General features: G+C 45.3%; 1 protein-coding gene across 1 annotated transcript; it reads left to right on the top strand.

Annotated features, from left to right (window-relative positions):
* The first annotated feature begins 1,088 nt into the window (after positions 1–1,088).
* On the top strand, positions 1,089–22,357 carry LOC106541662 (uncharacterized). Its single transcript, XM_087711426.1, is given in 7 exon segments — positions 1,089–1,211; positions 4,028–4,770; positions 6,728–6,827; positions 9,951–10,033; positions 11,886–12,012; positions 20,523–21,679; positions 21,681–22,357. Coding segments are annotated over 7 exon segments (2,367 nt in total). The 5' UTR covers positions 1,089–1,111; the 3' UTR covers positions 21,738–22,357.
* The last annotated feature ends 984 nt before the right edge of the window (positions 22,358–23,341 follow it).

Genomic DNA, 23,341 nt, shown 5'->3' with positions numbered 1-23,341 from the left:
TTCTGGGGCAAGTTTCAACACTGCCACTCTGAGGAAGCAGACCAGGATTCTTTCCCCAAATCTGATGCCACAGATGATGTACTTGATAGCCGAAGTGCTGCTCTCTGAACCACAAAGCAGGGAAGTCGGGGAGAAGCTGGGAAGTAGGAGAGAAAAAAGCAACAGCTACCTGTAGGGTTGTAGAATTCGAACACAGAGCCGCTGTGCAACAAAGCCAGCTTTCTATTCCTCACTTGACCCAAAAGTTTAGGCTGTCTCTTCCAGCAGAAGGAAGCACACAGCTAGCTGATCAATAGTGGCTCTCGAAAAACGTTAAAAAGCAGAAGAATGGAATAGAATAATAGTTGGAAGGGACCTTGGAGGTCTTCTAGTCTGACCCCCCCCTGCTCAGACAGGAAGCCCTATAATCATTTCAGACAAATAGTTACCCAACATCTTCTTCAAAACGTCCACTGTTGGACCATTCACAACTTCTGGAGGCAAGTTGTTCCACCGATTAATTGTTCTTAACTGCCAGGGGAATTTCTCCTTACTTCTGGGATGCTGCTCCCCTTGATTAGTTTCCATCTGTTGCTTTTTGTCCTGCCTTCAGGGGCTTTGGAGAATAAGTTGCCCCCCCCCTCAAATATTGGGACACAGCTATCATGTCACTCCTAATCTGTCATAATAAACAGACAAGCAAGGTGGGCTCCATTTGGGAACTGGTTGGGAGACCACTCAGAAATCCATCTCAGGGTTATTAGGGTTGAGCAGCTTTCCCCAAATCTGATCCAAATCTGCGTGAGGAAGGGGCTGGACTAGAAGACCTCCAAAGTCCCTTCCAGTGCTACTCATTGATTGATTGATCATCACTGGAGGCTTTCAAGAAGAGACTGGATTGCCATCTGTCACAAATGGTGTAAGGTCTCCTGCTCGAGCAGGGGGTTGGACTAGATGACCTCCAAGGTACCTTCCAACTCTTCTATTCTAACTTTGATGCCACGGACGAGCCTCTCCGTCGCCCGGCCGGTCCGAGACCGCGGAGGGACACAAAGCAAAGCCGCAGCCTGTCGGGAGGGGGCGCCCGCGGGCTCCCGCCGAGCCAGCAAGAGGCGAAGCGAGGCGGGGATTGATGGGCGCAGCTGCGGCGGCCGCGAGTCCCGGGGGGCCCCCAGCGCTCGCACGCCCACCGGACGGGGAGGAGAGGAACCGCGCGGGTCCCGCCGCTGCCGGTACGGGCCGGAGGTTGGCCGGCGGGTGTGTGTGTGTGTGCGTGCGTGGCTGCTGCCGAGGCCTCCAGCCGTGCAATCCTGGGCGGGGAAGGCGGAGGTTCGCTCCGGAGCTGCGGCAAACCGTTGCACCGGGAGGCCTCCGCCCCGGGGATCCCTCGCTCCGCCCATTCGGATCACCCCCGAACCCGAAGGAGCCTGGGCGGGTTGCATTGCATTGCATTGCACCGCTTGCATTGCACGGCATAGCACTGAGCTGCGCGCCTCGCTTGCCTTTCCAGCGCAGCGGTGCAGGCCGGGGGCTTGCAGACCAGTGAAGATGTTTTTTTTTTCCCCTGGGGTGCAAAGAAGGGCGATCGCCTCCCTCCTTTTCTGTCCGTCTTTCCTGTGGGCTCCGCGGAACTCCTGCTGGGGTGGAGGCGGCGAGTGAGCTGATCCCCGTTTAACCCTTTTGGGAGAGGAGAGGACAGGGCGGTTTGCGCTTCCCTTGGATCCAGATTTTAATCTGATAATCTGATTGTTGCTCCCTTCATCGCTGGATCGGCATTAAATTCGTATGATTCCACGGTGTGAAAAATATAAGGCCGCTTTGATTTGCAAAAGTAAGAGCGTTGCAATATAAGAGAGCATCCCTAACTCGGGGTTAAACTGGGGGATGCTTGATACTCTCTGAGGTGGTTGTTTCCTTGCAAACATCTCACTACCTGACTAGGTAACATCATCAGGACAGACTGTTCCTACAAGCTCCTAGAGCAGTGGTCTCCAACCTTGGCAACTTTAAGACTTGTGGACTTCAACCCCCAGATTTCCCTAGCCAGCCATGCTGGCTGAGGAATTCTGGGAATTGAAGTCCACAAGTCTTAAAGTTGCCAAGTTTTGACACCCCTGCACTAAACAAATGGGTTTAAGGCAAGGACTACTTATACCAGGAACGCTGGGAGTTGAAGTCCACAGGTCTTAAAGTTGCCAAGGTTGGAGACCCCTGTCCTAGAGCACCAAAGACTCAAAGAAGATAAGGTAGCCTTTAAAGTCCCAAAAGTGCTTTTTCTTCAAAACACAACTGGCCTTTCCTGGGGTTTTTGAAAAGATTTCATTTCTCATCCTGAGAAGCTTCTTCATTTCCTTCGTGGTTGAGAAGCAAAACGTTTGCAAAAGAAAATAAAAAAACCAGGAATGTCCTGTTGCCTTTTTGGGGGGAAAAGCATTTTTGGAACAACCATAACCTGGATGATTGAGAATCTTCATAGTTAAAGTGCGGCATGTTTTTAAAGGCTTCCTTTGATTATTTTATCTTCTTTCTATATTTTGGGGTGGAACTGGATGGGGCTTGTTACCTTACTGGTAAGATTAGGGAATGGATTGAAAAGGACCGATGATGCCATTTTAAAACAGACAAGAAGGAGGGAAGAGTAGCCAAGTTATCTGCTTTCTTGTTTTTATTAAGTAATCGTTTTAGAATATGATACGACCTGGAAATGTTGCATCGCCTTACAATCAGTGGTGGGATTCACATTTTTTTACTACCGGTGCTGAGGGTGTGGCTTGGTGGGCATGGCAGGGGAAAGGTTACTGCAAAATCCCCATTTCCTCCAATAGCAATAGTGTTCTGCCCTGGGCAATGAGGTTCTGCTCGGGCAGCCAGTTAACTCCACGCTTAGGAATATTTTTCAGATCACGTTTATTATCGGGCATCCTTAATAGCAAAACTTACAGTTCAGTGTTAAGATTCTTCTGGCTTTCCATGATCTGTCCCATCAGGTAGTGTAAAAAATTAATTTCTCTAACCCATGCTGCTGGTGCAAAGCTGCTTCTGGTAACGAAGGTGATTCAGTGAATGATCAGTAATAAAACAATTTCCTGGTCAGTAATAAAACAATTTCCCGGGCAGAGTACCCCACTGCCCAATCAGTGAGCACAGATGTGGTCACATGTTATGGGACTACATTTCCCATAAGGTAGTTACGTTTCCCATGAGGTAGTTTCTTAAAGGAGACAGCTCTTCATTCCTATATTAGCTATATACTGTTGGGACAGCACAAATAGCAATAGCAGTTAGACTTATATACCACTTCATAGGGCTTTCAGCCCTCTCTAAGAGATTTACAGAGTCAGCATATTGCCCCCAACAACAATCCGGGTCCTCATTTCACCCACCCACCTCGGAAGGATGGAAGGCTGAGTCAACCCTGAGCCAGTGAGATTTGAACAGCCGAACTGCTGAACTAGCAGTCAGCTGAAGTAGCCTGCAGTGCTGCATTTAACCACTGCGCCACCTCGGCTCTCCAGATCAGCTGGGACTCAGGAGGCAGAGAATAGATGGGAGCAGGGCCAGTAAGAGATGTTATTTACCGGTTCTTTGAACGACTCAAAATTTCCACTACCGGTTCTCCAAAACTGGTCAGAACCTGCTGAATGCCACCTCTGCTTACAATATTTTGGTGGAAATGAGAGAAGATAAGATAATTCTTTATTGGCCAAGTGTGATTGGACACAGAAGGAACTTGTCTTTGGTGCATATACATAAAAGAAGAGATAACATTTGTCAGGAATCATAAGATACAACACTTAATGATAGTCGTAGGGTACAAATAAGCCATCAAATCATACGGTAGGAATATAAATTGTAATGATACAAGCAACAAAGTTACAGTCATACAGTCATAAGTGGAAGGAGATGGGTGATAGGAACGATGAAAAGATTAATAGCAATAGTAATGCAGACTTACTAAATAGTTTGACAGTGTTAAGGGAATTATTTGTTTAGCAGAGTGATGGCGTTCAGGGAAAAAAACTGAGTTTTAAAATGGTTTACATTTTAGATCTACGAAGGTCATCAGAAGAGAAAGCACCGCTAGTGAACAAGAGGGCAGCTCCAGAAGTAAACGAGAGTCAACAAGGAGTTGGGTTTTGCAGTTCAACATCTGAAGAAGCAGGATGGGGCGCATTTGAGAGGAACGGGAGGGCCCCGTTCGTTGGGATGGAGGAGCGCTGGGATTCGCAGGGGCAACAGTTCCTCCAGACACTGCAACCGGTTCATCCAGGAGAGGGCAAGTCCAAGATGTCGGATGCTTCTCCCTGGGAAGATCCCAAGGTCTTCCTGGCCTCCTTCGAGCAGGTGGCCCAAGCCTGCCGGTGGCCCAGAGAAGAGTGGGTGTCCTGTCTCCTGCCGGCCTTGAGCGGAGAAGCCGAAGAAGCTTTTCAGAAGCTGGAAATCGGAGAACGGGACAACTATGGGAAGGTGAAGGCCGCCATCTTGAAAGGGGAAGCGGTGAAAAGGGAGGACCAGCGTCAACACTTCCGCCAGTTCTGCTGCCAGGAAGTGGAAGATCCTCGGATGGTTTACAAGCAGATCCAGGAGCTTTGCCACCAGTGGTTGAAGCCGGAGAGGCGCACCAAAGAGCAGATCCTGGAGCTGCTCATCCTGGAGCAGTTCCTGGCCAGCCTCCCACCGGAGCTCCAGAGCTGGGTTCAACCCAGGAGGCCGGACACGTGTTCCCAGGCAGTGGCCCTGGTGGAGGACTTCCTGCGGAGTCAGCAAGGAATCAAATCAGAAGCCTGTCAGGTATGATTTGATGATATCATCTTTGGTGTTTGCATGATTGAAATGGACCTGGGTGCTAGAAACACTTAGAATCCTTACAGGGAATGATGTACTACTTCAGTCTGTTTTTAGTTCTGGTGATTATGAGAATTTTAAGCACTACCACCAATATTTCTGAAATTGTTGATATAATTCATAATTTTCCAAGTCCTTTTTTCAAAATGCAGTCGAAATCATTATTGTTATTACTTTGTGTAGTTAAGATTCATGTAACAGAATAACAGAGTTGGAAGGGACCTTGGAAATCTTCTAGTCCAATCTCCTGCTCAGGCAGAATGCCCTACACTACTTCAGACAAATGGTTATCCAACAACTTCTTAAAGACTTCCAGTGTTAGGGCATTCACAACTTCTAGAGGCAGGTTATTCCACTGCTTAATTGTTCTAACTGTCAGGAAATTTCTCCTCAGTTCTGGGTTGCTTCTCTCCTTGATTAGTTTCCACCCATTGCTTCTTGTTCTACCCTCAGGTGCCTTGGAGAAGAGGTAGACCCCCCTCTTCTTTATGGCAACCCCTTAGATCAGGGGTATTAAACTCAAGGCCTGGCCGCTGGATTTGGCCCGCAGAGTGTGTTTAATTCTGGCCCACGGCGCCAATCTGGAAACAACAAAAACGCACTGGCCTGCAGCCCTCCCGTGCGCCGTTTTTGTTCGCAGAGGGTTGCAGGAGGCCTTTGCAATCGAAAATGGAGCTTGGGAGCCCATTTTCACTGGCAGAGCCCTGGGGCCACCACAGGTACCCACGACACGAGGGATGTTGAGCTGGCCACGCCCATCCTGGCCACACCCACTATGCCCCCCCCCCCAGGTCAAACACAACCCTGATGCGGCCGTCAATGCAATCAAGTTTGACACCCCTGCCTTCAATATTCGATCATACGTCGAGGGTTACCTGGACAAAGTGTCTTACGCTAATATTTTCACTTTTTATTTCGTGCAGAGCAATGTAAACTTGGAGAACTTTATTGCAGGGAGAAAATTCACTGGTAGAGCACTCCCTGCAGGGCAAATCCAGCAACACTAAAAATACCGAATAAGAGCTGAGCAAACTAGAACTTTGCATGGTATTGTGTAACTCAGTCACATAATCTACAACAGGGGTGTCAAACTGGATTTCATTGAGGGCTGCCTCATGGTTGTGTTTGATCCGTGGCACGATAAAACCGCGGTCCACTAAAGCGCGCCCGATTAAAGCGCGTCGCTGATGTCATCAGCAGCGCGACAAAAACGACCGTGGAGAAAAAAGGGCGCTTTAAAAAGCGCTTTTAAAGCAAGCCGATTCATGTAAAGGTAAGGGTTAGGTTAAGGGTTAGGGTTACGTTAAGCGTTAGGGTTAGGTTTAGGGTTAGGTTAAGGGTTAGCGTTAGGTTAAGGGTTAGGTTTAGGGTTAGGTTAAGGGTTAGGTTTAGGGTTAGGTTTGGGGGGGTTAGGGTTAGGTTTACGCGTTAATTTTAGCTTTACCGCTCACAGCGTGCTGTTTTCGTCGCGCTGTGATGACGTCAGGTACGCGGTTTCGTCGAGCGCGCTTTAGTCGAGCGTGGTTTTGTGGTGGAACCGTTTGATCTTGAGGGGCTGGGGTGGGCATGGCCAGGGTGGGCGTGGCCAACTTGAAATCACTCATGTCGGGGGCACCTGTGACGGCCCGAGCGCTCCACCAGTGAAAATGGGCTCCCGAACTCCATTTTCGGTTGAGACAGCCTCCTGCAACCCTCTATCAACAAAAATGGGGCTTCGTTTTTGCTGGCAGAGGCACCGCGGGCCGGTCCTTCACTGTTTCCAGGGCACCCCGTGGGCCAGCTCCAGCCTGCAGGCTTTGAGTTTGACACCTCTGATCTACAATAACCTCCATGAAAACCAGCCCCCAAGATTCCTGGTTTTGGCACAATGAATCCTGAGTAGGACTTGTCTTCCCTGTTTCAGGGGCCACCAAATGAAGAACCCACCAATTTCGAATGTGCTGAGCAGGAGCCCTTAGAAGCCGTGAAGAGAGAAAACGTTGAAGTGGAGATCGGTATGCTGGGTAAGAACGCCCTAGGAATGGGCAAACACCAAATCCCTCCCGCATTGTGGTATGCTTAAACTGAGGGCAGAATTCTTGACCTCGATCAGTTTCCTAGAAAGAGCAAATTTTGATAAATGCAATAAGTTAGGTGGATCACCCAATCTGGAGTAGCTGAATTCGTAAGGAACAACGTTTGTCATGGCTATACGATACACCTTAGTACGGTGTTTTTCAATCTCAGCAAGATTTAAGTTGTGTGGACTTCAATTCCCCCCCCCCCCAGTGGAATTCTGGGAACTGAAGTCCATACATTGTAAGAATTGCCAAGGTTGCTTTCAATGATGGAAGCATTAATTTATCCAAACATATTAGATATAGATAAAATAAAGAGATACAAAGATTTACTAATGACCATGGGGAACTGAAAACAGACAAGAATTAAAAGAGCAAGGCATAGACATCAATTGGTGACCATACATGCAAATTCAGGCTAGATATTTGGATTTTTTTGGATTTTAACTTTATTTATATGCCGCCCTTTTCCCTGAGGGGACTCAGAGCGGCTCACAATCCAGGGGGAGGGAAAAAACAAAACAAGATACACACATAAAGACAATACATCATTAAAAAGCGCAACAGTCATACTATTCGGGTGGGGTTGAAGTCTTTAGCCCCAGGCCTGTCGGGACAGCCAGGTTTTTAAGGCTATGCGGAAGGTCTGGAGGGTGGTGAGGGTACGAATCTCCACGGGGAGTTCGTTCCATAGGGTCGGAGCAGCCACAGAGAAGGCTCTCCTCCGGGTAGTTGCCAGTCGACATTGACCGGCTGATGGAATTCGGAGGAGGCCTAATCTATGGGATCTTATTGGCCTAGTGGAGGTAATTGGCAGTAGGCGGTCTCTCAAGTACCCAGATCCAATACCATGAAGGGCTTTAAAGGTGACAACAAGCACCTTGAAGCGCACCCGGAGATCAACAGGTAGCCAGTGCAGCTCGCGGAGGATAGGTGTTATGTGGGTGAAACGAGGTGCACCCACGATCGCTCGCGCGGCTGCATTCTGGACCAACTGAAGTCGCCGAATGCTCTTCAAGGGCAGCCCCATGTAGAGCACATTGCAGTACTCCAGCCTAGAGGTCACAAGGGCACGAGTGACTGTTGTGAGAGCCTCCCGGTTCAGGTAGGGACGCAATTGGTGCACCAGGCGAACCTGGGCAAATGCCCCCCTGGTCACAGCTGACAAATGGTGTTCAAAAGTCAGCTGTGGGTCCAGGAGGACTCCCAAGTTGCGGACCCTGTCTGAGGGGCGTACTATTTGACCCCCCAGCCTGAGAGATGGAACACTTGGCCAATTATTGGGAGGGAAGCACAGCAGCCACTCGGTCTTATCTGGATTGAGTACAAGCTTGTTAACCCCCATCCAGTCTCTAACAGCCTCAAGGCCCTGGCTCATCACGTCCATCGCTTCATTGAGTTGGCACGGGGCGGACAGATACAACTGTGTATCGTCCGCATACTGGTGGTATTTTATCCCGTGCCGTCGAATGATCTCGCCCAGCGGTTTCATGTAGATATTAAAAAGTAGGGGGGACAGGACCGAACCCTGTGGCACCCCATATGTTAGGGGCCTAGGGGTCGATCTCTGCCCTCCGACTAACACCGACTGCGACCTGTCCGAGAGGTAAGAGGAGAACCACCGTAAGACAGTGCCTCCCACCCCCACCTCCCGCAGTCGTCGCAGAAGGATACCATGGTCGATGGTATCGAAAGCCGCAGAGAGGTCAAGGAGCACCAGGATGGAGGCATGGCCTCCATCCCTGGCTCGCCAGAGATCATCGGTCAATGCGACCAAAGCGGTTTCTGTGCTGTAGCCAGGCCTGAAGCCAGACTGGAATGGATCAAGATATAGGAAAGACATAGAACAATATGGATTCTAAAAAGAACCTCAAGAATTAGATAAGATTCTACAAGGTACAGAGGATAAATTGATTAAGAAAATATCAATTATATTGAAATATAGAATGGAGGAGGAAGTAGTTAAAGAAAATACGATAACTTGGGCCAAAAACTTCGGCTACAATATCGAATTGGAGAAATGGGAGAAACTTTAGAATGAAAATTATAAATTGACAATGTCAGTAGCTTATAAAGAAAATATGTATAAAACATTCTACAGTTGGCACCTTCCCGCAGGGAGATTGGCCAAAATGCACCTGAACATATCACCAGACTGCTGGAAATGTAGACAAAATCGGGGAACATTCTACCAAATGTGGTGGACATGCCCAAAAGTAAAACAATATTGGAAAAGATTAAGAAAATGGCTCGAAGAAATAATTACCGTATTTTTCGGAGTATAAGATGCACTGGAGTATAAGACGCACTGGAGTATAAGACGCACCAAAGTTTTGAAGAGGCTTTTTTTTTAAAAAAAAAAGGGTTTTGCACTCTGCAAACCTCCCAAAAACGGCCCATTTTTCGCAAAAACGAGCCTGTTTTTTTTAGACGGCATGAATAGCCCTTAGGAGGCTTGTAGAGTGTTCCGGGGGGGGGGGGACAAAAATGAGCAAACAATGGCCTGTTTTTTGTCAAATGAGCTCAGTGGCTAAGACGCTGCTTAGCTCGTCAATCAGAAAGGTCCGCAATTCGGCGGTTCGAATCCCTAACAGAGTGAGCTTCCATTACTTGTCCCAGCTCCTGCCTACCTAGCAGTTCTAAAGCATGTAAAAATGCAAGAAGAAATATAGGGACCACCTTTGGTGGGAAGGTAACAGTGTTCCGTGTGCCTTCGGCGTTTAGTCATGCCGGCTACATGGCCACGGAGACGTCTTCGGACAGCGGCTTAGAAATGGAGATGAGCACCGCCCTCTAGAGTTGGGAACGACTAGCACATATGTGCAAGGGGAACCTTTACCTTTACAGGAAGATATGTGGGAAAAGAAAACCGACCAGCGATTTCTAAAAATGGAAACGAAAGGGGGGGTTGCAAGAGAGGCAATTTCTCACCGTTGTTCAGTTTCAAAATTCCTTCTTGCAAAGATTCTCCCTGGTTCAGAACGCAACAAGCCCTTGTGGGCAGCTGTTTTGTCCAGCCGCTTAAGTTCGCCTCTTCTTATTGCAATGTCTTGTTTTCATTTCCTGCAGGACCTGGAATCGAATCCCCAGACCCTCCCAGCTCAATGCTTCCTTCCGAAAGATTAGGGATGGTGCAAACTGCTTTGAAAGAGGTAAGTGTATCAACCTTGTGAGAGAGTTTTGCCCTGTACCAGACTGGTGATATGAAATATTAGCATGAGAGAGGCACAGTGGCTCAGCAGTTAAAGACCCTGAGGTTGTCAACTAGAAAGTTTTTGATCCAAATTTGGTCACCATATTACAAAAAAAGATGTAGAGACTCTAGAAAGAGTGTGGAAAAGAGCAAAAAGAAGGATTAGGAGGCTGGAAGCAGAAACTTAACGAAGAACAGTTGCAGGAATTGTGTTTGTCTAGTTTAGTGAAAAGTAGCACTAGGGGAGACATAATAGCAGTGTTCCAATATCTGAGGAGCTACCACAAAGAAGAGGGGTCTCAACCGATTCTTGAAAGCATCAGAAGGCAAGACAAGAAGCCACGAATGGAAACTAATCAAGGAGGGAAGCCACCTAGAACTGAGGAGAAAGCTGACAGTCCAGGTTTCAGACCACCCAATGGGTTGAGCCCCTGGTCCTTCCCTCAGCTCACCCTGCGGGTTCCACCACAAAACTGCGTTCGACTAAACCGCGCTCGACTAAACCGCGTAGCTGACGTCATCAACAGCACGACAACAGCGCGGAGACAGAAGCACGCTGTAAACGCTAAACCTAAAATTAACCCCTAAACCTAAAATTAACCCCTACCCCCTAAACCTAATCCTAAACCTAACCCTAAACCTAACCCTTAACCTAACCCTAAACCTAATCCTAACCCTTAACCTAACCCTAACCCTTAACCTAACCCTAAAGCTAACCCTAAAGCTAACCCTAAACCTAACCCTTACCTTAAGTTGAATCGGCTTGCTTTCAAAGCGCTATTTAAAGTGCCCTTCTTTCTCCGCGCTCGCTGTTGTCGCCCTGTTGATGACAGCGCCGCGGTTTAATCGGGCGCGGCTTAGTCGAGCGCGGTTTTGTCATGCCACGCAACCTGCCCACCTAGCATTTTGAAAGCACGCAAATGTGAGTAGATAAATAGGTACCAGTGCGATGGGAAGCGTTCCGTGTGCCTCAGGGTGTAGTGGTCATGCTGGCCACGTGATCACCAGAGCATCGCTGCCGCCCATATTGCAATTGTGACTGCGGGAGGGATGCAGAGTGTGAGGATGGGTCATAAGTCACTCTTTTTCCATGCTGCTGTAATTTGAAACCATTGTTAACTAAACGGATCTAAATCAAAGACTTCCTGCATTGTTAATATAGAGCAGGGCTCTCAAACCTCGCGGTCTGCAGGCCGCCAGATGAGTCACGCGCTGGCCATGCTGATGCCCGGTTTAGCGAAAGGGGGGAGAGTCACGATACGTCAGATGCCGATGCCGTGCTGACAAGAATTTGACTCCCCTGATAATAGAGCGGCATTGGCAAACCTGAGTGCCAAAATTGGAGCGTGCGTGCCGGAAACCATAAGAGCAGATGCCTGTTGCGCATGCACATGCCGTGAATATAATCTTCCGGTTTCTAGCACACATGTGCATGTAAAGACCAGCCACCCAGGGTGCATGCACATGCTGGGAAGATTATCTTCTAGTGTGCGCATGTGCAGCGGCCACTTGGTCTTTCTGGCGTGCATGTGTAGCGCTCCCGCCTGTGTGAAGTCCAGCTGGAACCCGGAAGAGCAACGGGTGATGGCTCATGTGCCCAGAGAGAGATGGCTCTGTGTGCCACTTCCATAGGTTCACCCTCACTGTAATAGAGGATCCATTCCACTCTTGTGATAATAAAAATGGATCAGTAAAGGAAATTATTTTAAATAGGTTAGGATTTTACAGTGAGGGTAAAAGCTTTCTTCAAGCTTTTTTCTATTGCAGTGGAATTGGATGAGAAGGGGATGATTGTCTCTTACTCTTTACAGGCAGTCACAGACCTGAAGGAGAGAGATGTTCACTTGCCGACAGCCAAGTGGGATCTGGTCCAGCCTGTTCCTAAAAGGATGGCCCCGGAGGCTCTCCAGTCGGAGCACAGGAACATTGGCTCTTTAAGTAAGGCGGGCGTTGGCATTCAGACAAATTGGCAAGGGTTAGCCTCTCAACTGTTTTGTTCTGTTCTGTTTTATTCTATTCTTTTGTTTTTTGTTTTATTTTGTTTTAGATTTTCTTTTATTATTTTAGATTTGGTTTTATTTTAGATTTGGTTTTATTTTAGATTTGGTTTTATTTTAGATTTGGTTTTATTTTAGATTTGGTTTTATGTTAAATGATTTGGTTTTATTTTAAATGATTTGGTTTCATTTTAAATGATTTGGTTTTATTTTAGATTTGGTTTTATTTTAAATGATTTGGTTTTATTTTAAATGATTTTATTTTATTTTAAATGATTTGGTTTTATTTTAAATGATTTGGTTTTATTTTAAATGATTTGGTTTTACTTTAGATTTGGTTTTACTTTAGATTTGGTTTTATTTTAGATTTGGTTTTATTTTAAATTTGGTTTTATTTTAGATTGGGTTGTTTTATTTTAGATTTGGTTTTATTTTAAATGATTTGGTTTTATTTTAGATGATTTGGTTTTATTTTAAATGATTTGGTTTTACTTTAGATTTGGTTTTATTTTAGATTTGGTTTTATTTTAGATTTGGTTTTATTTTAGATTTGGTTTTATTTTAGATTTGGTTTTATTTTAAATTTGGTTTTATTTTAGATTTGGTTTTATTTTAGATTTGGTTTTTTTTAGGTTTTGTTTTACTTTAGATTTGGTTTTATTTTAGATTTGGTTGTTTATTTTAGATTTGGTTTTATTTTAGATTTGGTTTTATTTTATGTTGTTTTATTTTAGATTTGGTTTTATTTTAGATTAGATTAGATTTGATGCCTCTCATCTTGTCTGGAGATAAGATTAATCTTAATATTTATTTTTAAATTAATATTGAACATTTCATTATTTTGTTTTGTTTTGTATTATTTTATTTTATTGATTAATTTATCTTTAATATTTATTATATTTTTTTTGTTAATCTTTATTATTTTAATGTTTTGTCTTGTGTTCTATTTGGTTGTAAGCCACTTAGGGTCAGTGCTGGGTGAGATGGGAGACCTATAAATCAATGAATAAATCATCCACATCCTTAATTCCATTTACTGACCTCCAAAGAAAAGTGAATTGGAGCAGGGTCCCCAGCCTGTGGGCTTTGGCCTACTAGTGGGCCGTGAAAGATTTGCAACAGGCCATGGAAATGGCTGGTGAACACGCTTGCCTGCCTTCCATCCTCACTTGCACAAGCAGAAGGCCAGCGAATGCGTGCATGCTCCAATTAAGTGAGCGGCAGGCGTTTGTGCACGCTGCTTGTGCAGATGGAGCTGTACATGCGCACACGTGCTGGGCGTTCGTGCAGAACCATTCCCCCGCTGGTCCACAAAGCCAGAAACGTTGCGGAATTCTGAATCGGAGCATTCAATAAGGAACACAAGCATTTTGTAAGAAAGGGAATGAAAGTGTTCTGATTTCTATTGTCTCCTTACTTTCAATAGGAGCACTTTCCATTGTTCTTATTCTAAGTAAATAGGAACTTACCTATTTACTTAACCTCCAAAGGGGCAAAAGACATACCGTATTGTTTTTTAGTCACTTAGACCGAAAGATGAAGAAAGTGTTGAGGAGGGAATATAGCAGGACAAAGAATGCTCAAAAAATAATTTTCCATCCTTAACTTGAAATCCATATTTGCATTATTTACTTATTAAATTTATATATATGCCCAGCTCGCAATCCAAACCCTCTCTGGGCGGCTTTTATTTATTTATTTACCATATTTTTGGCGCATAAGATGCACTGGAGTATAAGACGCACCAAGATTTTGAAGAGGTAAATTAAAAAAAAAAGTTTTTGCACTCTGCAGGCCTCCCAAACCCTCTGCACGCCTCATTTTTGGTGAAAAATGGGGCATGCAGAGAGTTTGAGAGGCCTGCTCCCGGGGGGGGGGGGGGGGGGAGCAAAATTGAGCAAAAAGTGCCCTGTTTTTCACAAAAAGTGGCCTGTTTTTTGCTAAAAGGGGCCTGTTTTTTTGCCAAAAATAGGGCATGCATAATCTTTAGGAGGCTTGTAGAGTGCTTCTTGGGGCTGGGGGCGGGGGGCAAAAACGAGTGAACACCAGGCCATTTTTTGCTTGTTCCCCCCATCCCCCAGGAGCACTTTGCAAACCCTCTGCACGTCCATTTTTGTGAAGGGTGCAGGGTTTTGGGAGGCCAAAAATGCTGTTTTCAGTGTATAAGACGAACCCAGATTTCCACCCTCTTTTTTTGGGGGGGGGGAAAGGTGTGTCTTATACTCTGAAAAATACGGTATTTATTAAATTTGCAAGCTGCCCAAAACTTAGTCCAGAGACACGGGAAGGGTGTGAGAAAGAAATTCAAGATTATCCTGTCTTGATGTTCTTCAGCATAAGACACGATTTAGACTTCTGCGTCACTGCACGTCAGGGGGAATGTTGCCTCTGTTGTTTGGAGACGGTTGTGTAACTGTTTCATTTATGTTTCTGTGAATGTTAATGTCTGGCTAGGGGACAATCAAACCAACAAAGTACAGAAAACATAGAAGGAAACACAGGAAACCAAAATCGGCAAGAAAAACAATTCCTTTGTGAAAAGAAGTGGCAATGCAAGCTGAATAATGGACGAGGAAACCTGGACGTTTTTCACAGATTTGCTGAGGAAAGATTTCAGTGCCTACACTATTCTGGAGGATCAACTTTGGCAGTACCATGGCGAGGAATACACTGCAACCTACAGTGGAGGAAAAAGAAAGAGGTGACACAGGTAGTCCTCAGCTTGCAACATTTGTTTTGTGGCCGTTTGTAGTTCAACAGCACTGAAAAACATGACTTACAACCATCATTTTACACTGAACGACCATTGCAGCATCCCCATGATCAAATGACCAAAATTCGGGCGCTTAGTAACTGACGCATACTTACCTCTGTTGCAGTGTCCCCGGGGTCACGCAATTCCCTTTTTGCGACCTTCTAAACAAGCAAAATCAATGGGAAAAGCAGATTTGCTTAATTAACTTTGTTGCTAAGTTAACAACTGCAGTGATTCGCTTAACAACTGGCAAGAAAGGTTGTAAAATGGGGACAATACTCATTTAACAACTGCCTCACTTAGCAACAGAGCAAAATCAATGGGAAAAGCAGATTTGCTTAATTAACTTTGTTGCTAAGTTAACAACCGCAGTGATTCGCTTAACAACTGTGGCAAGAAAGGTTGTAAAATGGGGACAATACTCATTTAACAACTGCCTCACTTAGCAACAGATGTTCTGGGATCAATTATGATCATACTGTATGTGAGGTCTCTGAATACATCCAGGCCAAAAAAAGGATGGATATAACTTGTGTTGTGCGGTACCTCATGTGACATGAGGGCAGTATTCCAGTATTTGAGAAGCTACCACAGAAGGGCTTATTCTCCAAAGCCCCAGAAGGCAGGACAAGAAACAATGGATGGAAACTAAGAGAAGCAATCTGGAATTAAGGGGAAACTTCCTGACAGTGAGGACAATTAACCAGTGGAACCGCTTGCCTTCAAATGTGTCGGGTGCTTCATCCCTGGAGGCTTTTAAGAAGAGACTGGACTGTTGTGACCAAGGCTTCCCAAGAGCATGAAACAAACTCCTTGTCTTGGCAAAAAACCCTTTTATTAATTGACTGTGGATTCTGCTCATTCCCATTCATCAAAGTCTTTCAAGGGAGGATTTACAGTCACAGACCTTATCTGGTTTGGAGAGCTGCCAGGCCGATATCTGCAAAACTTGGCAAGGAGACTCAAAGAGTCACAAACTAATTAAGCGAACTAATGGTCTCCTGCAAACTCCACTCCCCTTTCCCTCTTCTTTTATTTCCTCTGGGAGGGGCCATTCATCATCTACCTGTGGCCTTACTCCCAAGTCAACCCGTTCTTTAGCTGTTCCCTTCGTCTGGCAACTCTGTGCATGCGCACACGGGGAACAGGCTTCGGCTGTTCGTCTGCCTCACTGATGTCTGGCTCTGAGGGCAGCTGATAACTGTCAGACAGCCCTGGCCCCATCTCTGCCTCCGACACAGAGCCCTCCTCAGAGTCTTCCCCAGACTCCAGGACCGGCCCATGTTCCTCCCCAACCTCCTCACTGTCCGAATCTGCTGTCAGCTCCATTGGCTGCTTGCAGGCCACAACATGGACAACCATTTGTCTGAAATGGTGTAAGGTCTCCTGCTTGAGGAACGGGCCGGATTAGAAGACCTCTAAGGTCCCTTCCAGCTCTATACTGATTCTGACTCTGAGATTCCTACCGTGTGGTGCTTCTTAGCAAAGTGTGGCTGCAAGCTACAGGATGTGAACTATGACGGTATCTTTAATTCTCACTGCAATTGGCTAAGCCATCTGGATGAATTGGGGCCCTTCCCCCAAATTGTAGCAATGACTGAACATCGCAGCGGATTTTTGTGGGGGACACTGCAGAATTTTCCAAATTGTGCCAGAGCAATCAATGGAAAACATGCACAAATTAAAGCCCTACCTCGTTGTGGCAGCGAATATTTTAAGTTCCAAAGGACATCATTCCATAGTGCTGAAGGGCATGTGCGATGATGCCCAATACAAATTCACTATGGTTGACGTGGGTGCATATGGACGAAGGAACAATGGGGGCGTTTTTCAGGAGAGGCACCTTGACAGTCAAGGTAAAAGTTCCCCTCGCACACATGTGCTAATCGTTCCCAACTCCAGGGGACGGTGCTCATCTCCGTTTCAAAGCCGAAGAGCCAGCGCTGTCCGAAAACGTCTCCGTGGTCATGTGGCTGGCATGGCTAAACGCCGAAGGCGCACGGAACACTCTTACCTTCCCACCAAAGGTGGTTCCCATTTTTCTACTTGCATTATTTACATGCTTTCGAACTGCTAGGTTGGCAGAAGCTGGGACAAGTAACGGGAGCTCCCTCCATTATGCGGCACTAGGGATTCGAACCGCTGAACAGCCTGACCTTCTGATCGATAAGCTTAGCGTCTTAGCCACTGGGCCACTGCGTCCTTGACAGCCTTCTGCTCAAAGGCAAACTGGATTTTTCCACCACCTGGGACAAAATTAAAATACCACATATTGTCGTTGGCGTTGCAGCCTTTCCCTCTGCATGTGAACTTCAGGAAGCCATTCCAAGGTGGGTTGATTAAATTGCACTTTTGCTATGCAGGTAGCTCTTGACTTATGACCATTTGTTTAGTGACTCTTCAAAGTTACGATGGCACTGGAAAGAGTGACTTAATGGCCATTTTTCACACAACCGGTGCAACCTTCCTATGGTCCCACCATCAAAATCCAGATGCTTGGCAACTGGTTGATATTTATGATGGTCTCAGGCCCTGGGCTCATGTGATCACATCTTGAGACCTTCTGACAAGCAAAAGTGAAGCCAGATTCACTTTTACAACCATGGTACTAACTTAACAACTGCAGCGATTCGCTTAGCAACTATGGCAAAAAGGTCATAAAATGGAGCAAAGCTCACTTAACAGTTTTGCTTAGCAACAAATTTTGAGCTCAATCATGGTCGTAAGTCGAGAATTAACTGCATGTAGCTTTATGTTCAAGCCAACATATATATATAGTGTCACAACCCCTGGTATGCCCAAATATGGGAGGAGGCATACTGCTTCCTTTCTCTGTCTATCGGCTCATCACAAGAGACCATCCAGACAGAAGGCCAATATTTTTACTGTTCCCTTTGTTACATTTGTGTTGTATTTGAGCTGATAAATAAATAAAGGAAGACTAGTATAGATCTGTTTCAAGCTATTTACCAGGGGTTGTGACACTAAATACATACCTATTTCCCTAGCTCAGCTGATTAAGAAGGAGAACCTTGTGGCTTAGTGGTTAACACAACTGCTTAATATGTAATACAGCACAGGTTCAAATCCCAGTAAGGGTATGGCTAGCTGATGAGAGATAAATAGCTTGAAATAGATCTATACTAGTCTCCCTTTATTTATTTATCAGCTCAAATACAACACACACACACACACACACACACACACACACACACATATATGTTGTATTTGTGCTGATAAATAAATAAAGTCATATATATATATGAATGCTGATACTGAAATTGAGGACTATCAGTGCGGAAACAAACCCTTCATCCAATACGTTGAGTAATAATATTGTGCAATTTTTTTCCCTCTTCTGTAGATTCCAGTCTCGAGAGGCCAGACTCACTTGTATAACTACTGTCACTCAAGAGCAAGTCGGATCATAGAGACTGCCTTTGGAATTCTGGCTATAAGATGTGGGATTCTTAGGTGGTCCATATACTTTTCATCCAAATAAAGTCGCTGACGTGTTCACAATTATCTCATCGATACTGATGCCACCCACATACCGACAGCAAGATACCCACCACCAAACTTTGTAGACACTGTTTCGGTATCTGGTGGGATACAGGAGGGAGAATGGATGAGGCAGGTGGGGGTTTGTCGCTCCTGAAGTCCCTCAAGCATCAAAGGATCACATACAGTTCCAGGAATCCGCAAGGATCTGGTGCAGTTTTTCAAGGCTCCAGCAGGGAAGGCATCCTGGCGCGATGTAGTGTTGAGGTCCATTACCCTGAAGTGTAAATTTAGTAGAGAATTGACACTCCCTAAACTACGCACCTACACAACTGTAAATGTCACTGTCAATAAATTTTCTAACAGAAGCACCTTCGTCAATGTTTTTGTCCTGAATATAAAAACCATAAGCTTTGCTCTATGTTTTTCTACATGTAAAGGTCCTGGAGATTTTTTTTTTTTTTAACAGAACAAAACCTCAAGTCAGAAACCTACTATAGGGTGTCAGGTAATTTAAAGAACAGTTGTAATAAGTAGTAATGCCAACTACTGTGTTTCCCCGAAAATAAGACAGGCTCTTATTTTCTTTTGACACCCCCCCCCCCGAAATAAGCGCTTGGCCTTATTTTCAGGGAGGGCTTATTATTTTTGAGGTACAGGAGGCGTGGTGTCCCCTCATGGCTGCTGCTGTGTTGCGATATTTTTGAGGAGGGCTTATTTTCGCCGGAGGGCTTATTTTAGCGTAAGCCCAATTGGGCTTATTGTCCAGGGAGGTCTTATTTTGAGGGAAACAGGGTAAAACTAACAAAATTCTAATTTACATTATTCTTCATAGCAAAAAACTTCACAAATACTTTATCACTGGTGAATAGAGTAATTTGTTTTGGTGCCTTGATTTCGTGACCCAACAATTGCGTGATAGACAAAAGCGCGCCAACAAACTAGCACCAATTAAAACGCGACTTCAAAATCGTGCCCACAAATTCGCGACTTCAAAAGCGCAATGACAAGCACAATAAAATCGAAAAAATTTTAGGGTTAGGGTTAGGGTTAGTTTGTTGATGACGCGATTTTGTCGGCACGCATTTGTCGGCGCGCATTTGTCGAAAATCAATTTGCAATTTTGATGGCGCTCATTTGTCGTGGTTTTGTCGGCGCACATGTCTATCGCGCATTTGTCGATGAACCCTTGATTTGGTACTATTGTCGTATACTTTGGATGGAATAGAATAACTTTATTGGCCAAGTGTGATTAGACACACAGGGAATTTGTCTTCAGTGCATAAGCTATCAGTGCACATGCAGAACCATAAAATAATAATAATAATCAGAATAATAAAGTAATAATAATCATAATAATGATACCAACAAGAGAAGAAGGTGGAACAAATGAGAAGGATAAAAATAATACAGCCATACCACATGGGTAAATCTACTTAGGTATAAGATAGGGCTGTGGGAATCAGGTGTTCAGCAGAGTGATGGCATGAGGGGGAAAAACAACTGTCCAGTTGTTTTGGCACGCAATGGCCTATAGTGTTAGAACTATAGAGAGAGGAGGAGTAGGAACAGTTTATGTCTAGGATGTGAGGGAATCTGTAGATACTTTCAGTCTTCCTTCGTGCCCATGCAATAATTAGGCCCTCAGTGGAAAGCAGGCTAGTTGTGGGGTTTTTGGCAATCCTAACTATCCATTGAAATCCGCACCTGTCCTGTTTGGTTGCTGTACCAAACCAGACGGTTATAGAAGTACAATAAAGGTAAAGTTTCCCCAAGCACATATGTGCTAGTCGTTTCTGACTCTAGGGGACGGTGCTCATCTCTATTTCAAAGCTGAAGAGCCAGCCCAGTCCGAAGACATCTCCGTGGTCGTGTGGCGGGGGCAGGGAATTCTGGGAATTGAAATCCACATACCTTAAAAGTTGCCAAGATTGGGAAAGATTGATATGTCAATCAATAAAATCTATCAAATAAGATCAATAAAATAGAATTGCACTGTTTCTTGGGTTCTGTTAACTTGACCGGGTCTGGCTCAGAAGGCTGAGATGTTTGTGCTTATTGGTAAGGAGGAATTTTAATACATTCCTTGAGCCAAAAAGATATTCATTTGGACAGAAACACCATTCAGAAGGAGATTAGAAACACCTTGGGGGCAAGTAACCTCATTGTTAACTTTTCTTTCCCTTCCTCTGTAGAGAGCCTCCTGGGAGCAGAGATCAAAGTGGAAAATTCCAAGAATCAAGGAGAGGAACCGGAGTCAAGACGCGGGAGAGATCAAGAGTTTGGTTCCGGGAATCTGCCAATAAAAGTAGAAATGGAAGAAGAAAGTTACAAGTCAAGAGAGCAGCTACAGCAGAAGTCCGTCCATACTTCACTTCAACAGGAATTTACTACTGCTCTTACTGAAAAGGCCATTATGTCCAAAAAGAATAATGTGCCCTTATTCTCCCAATATGATAAAAGATACCACAATCAAATGGAACCGAATTCATTAGCTTGTACGGAGAAATTGGGACAATGTCCACAAAGGTTTGAGGACAGCTACCAGCCTACTTCAACAATGAGTCAAGAGGAGGAACACATCCTAAGTGAGCAAAGACTTGAAATCTCTGATAATGGAACAGGGAATAATTTGGACAATCTAGGGAAAACACGTAATATTTCTCCGGAATCCGGGAAAACTTTGACTAACTCAAACTCACTTAGCAGATTTCCGGTGTGCAATCCCGAAGATGAATGGTACGAATGTTCTCACTGTGGGAAGGGCTTCAACAAGGCCAAATACTGGAAGCAGCACCAGAAAATTCATACCGGGGAGAAGCCATACAAATGTCTACAGTGCGGGAAGTGCTTTAACCAGTCGGGAAATCTGAAGACCCACCAAAGGATTCACACCGGCGAGAGGCCCTACAAATGTTCCCACTGTGGGAAATGCTTCAGCCACACCAACTGTTTGAAGATGCACCAGAGGATTCACACCGGGGAGACCTACAAATGCACTCAGTGTGGGAAATGCTTCAGAGAGACGGGAATCCTGAAGAGGCATCTAAGGACGCACACTGGAGAGAGGCCATACAAATGTTCCCAGTGTGGGAAATGTTTCAGCCTGGCGGGAATCCTGAAGAGACACCAAAGAACCCACACTGGTGAAAGACCCTATAAATGTTCTCAGTGTGGGAAGGGCTTCAACCGGTTGGGGACGTTGAAGAAACACCAGCGAATTCACACGGGCGAGAAGCCGTACAAATGTTCTCACTGCCAGAAATGCTTCAACGAGAGAGGAAATTTGAAGAGGCATCAGAGAATCCATGCCAGGGAGAGCCTTAATATCATACAAGAATTCATCTTGGAAAAATGACCATATCAATGTTATCAAGGTGGAAAAGACTTCTACAGGACAAGGAGTTTGAAGAACGAGCACTTGTGGGACACCTAACTGATGTTCTCAAAAATCAGATGTCTAGGAGAGGGCATGAAGAACCTCTAAAGATCTCCACTTCCTTATTATAGTAAGGAAAACTCTTGGCAATAGTCATGATGGGCTTGTTCCCTTACATTCCAGGGTGTTAAGTGGGAGAATGAATGTAAGGAAGGAGATTCCAGATAAATGCCAGGAAACTTCAAACCATTCAAACAGGAGTAAGAAAGCTTGCGAAGTTGGACCAATTATGCTGGACGCCCCTTTCAACGAATGCGTTCAAACAGGACCTGGAAAGATATTTGTATCTCCTGGGTGTTTTGATAAGGATCCCTGTGAATACGTGAGCTTAGATTAGCTGATTTCAATTCTAAAAGCCTCTTCCTGACCCTTTGTTCTGTATTAAATTAGAGAGCCGAGGTGGCGCAGTGGTTAGAGTGCAGTTACTGCAGGCTACTTCAGCTGACTGCTAGCTGCAGTTCGGCAGTTCAAACCCCACCAGGCTCCAGGTTGACTCAGCCTTCCGTCCTTGCGAGTTGGGTAAAATGAGGACCCAGGTAATTGGGGGCCATATTCTGACTCTGTAAACTGCTTAGAGAGGGCTGTAAAAGCACTGTGAAGCGGTATATAAGTCTAAGTGCTATTAAATGTCTACGGAGATTCTCAATCATCCAGGTCATGGTTGTCTCAAATGTGGTTTTCCAAAAGGCAACAGGATTTTCTTGGTTTGTTTTTTTTTTAATGAAAACATTTCACTTCTAATCTTAGAATCTTCTCCAGTTCTGAAAAAGCTTCTTGGATGAGAATCAAAATGTTTAAAAATAAAGCCTTTTGTTGCCTTTTGAAAAAGATCTTCGGAGACGTTCTCTATTAAGGTTCTCAGTGAGGTAAAATCCTCAGCCTGATAGCAATTCTTGAAGAGGCATCAGACAACTCTCCCCTCATGGAGAGGATACAAGGGTTCTCAGCCGGAGTTCATCCATATGGCACAGGTGCAAAATCTTCTGTAAGGGAATCTGTAGTATCTCACACATTAACGAAAGCAAGTTTAAGGGGGAAATGCTAATTAGAGCATCCATTTAGGAACACGGCAGAGCCCAGGGCCCTAGGATTTGGGAATGATGGAATGGAAAGGAATTTCCAGGGAAAAGCGTGCTGTAATACTAAGAGAGAGGAAATAAGAAGGAAATATAGCAACGTGGTTTTGATGGGACGTGGTGGCTCAGTGGCTAAGACGCTCAGCTTGTCGATCAGAAAAGTCGGCAGTTCAGCGGTTTGAATCCCTAGCGCCGCGTAACAGAATGAGCTCCCGTTACTTGTCCCAGCTTCTGACAAGCTAGCACCAGGATGGCGAACCTCTGGCACACGTGCCACAGGTGGCATACGGAGCCATTTGTCAGGGCAGCTGGCCTGAGTTCATCCTTTTTTAAAGCCATTTTTCGCCCTCCCCAGGCTCCAGGGGCTTTATAGGAGCCTGGGGAGGGCAAAAAGAGCCTGCCCCCACATTCCTCTGGAGGCTTCATGAGCTTCCCTGAAGCCTCTGGAATGCAAAAAACGGCCCTATGGGCAAGCCGGAAGTTTGGGAATGGACTTCTG

Source organism: Thamnophis sirtalis, unplaced genomic scaffold (assembly GCF_051295495.1).
Source record: "Thamnophis sirtalis isolate CommonGarterSnake01/CBP01778 unplaced genomic scaffold, rThaSir2_p1.2 scaffold_3, whole genome shotgun sequence".
NCBI classification, from domain to species: Eukaryota; Metazoa; Chordata; class Lepidosauria; order Squamata; family Natricidae; genus Thamnophis; species Thamnophis sirtalis.
This window is presented reverse-complemented; position numbering and strand designations above follow the sequence as displayed.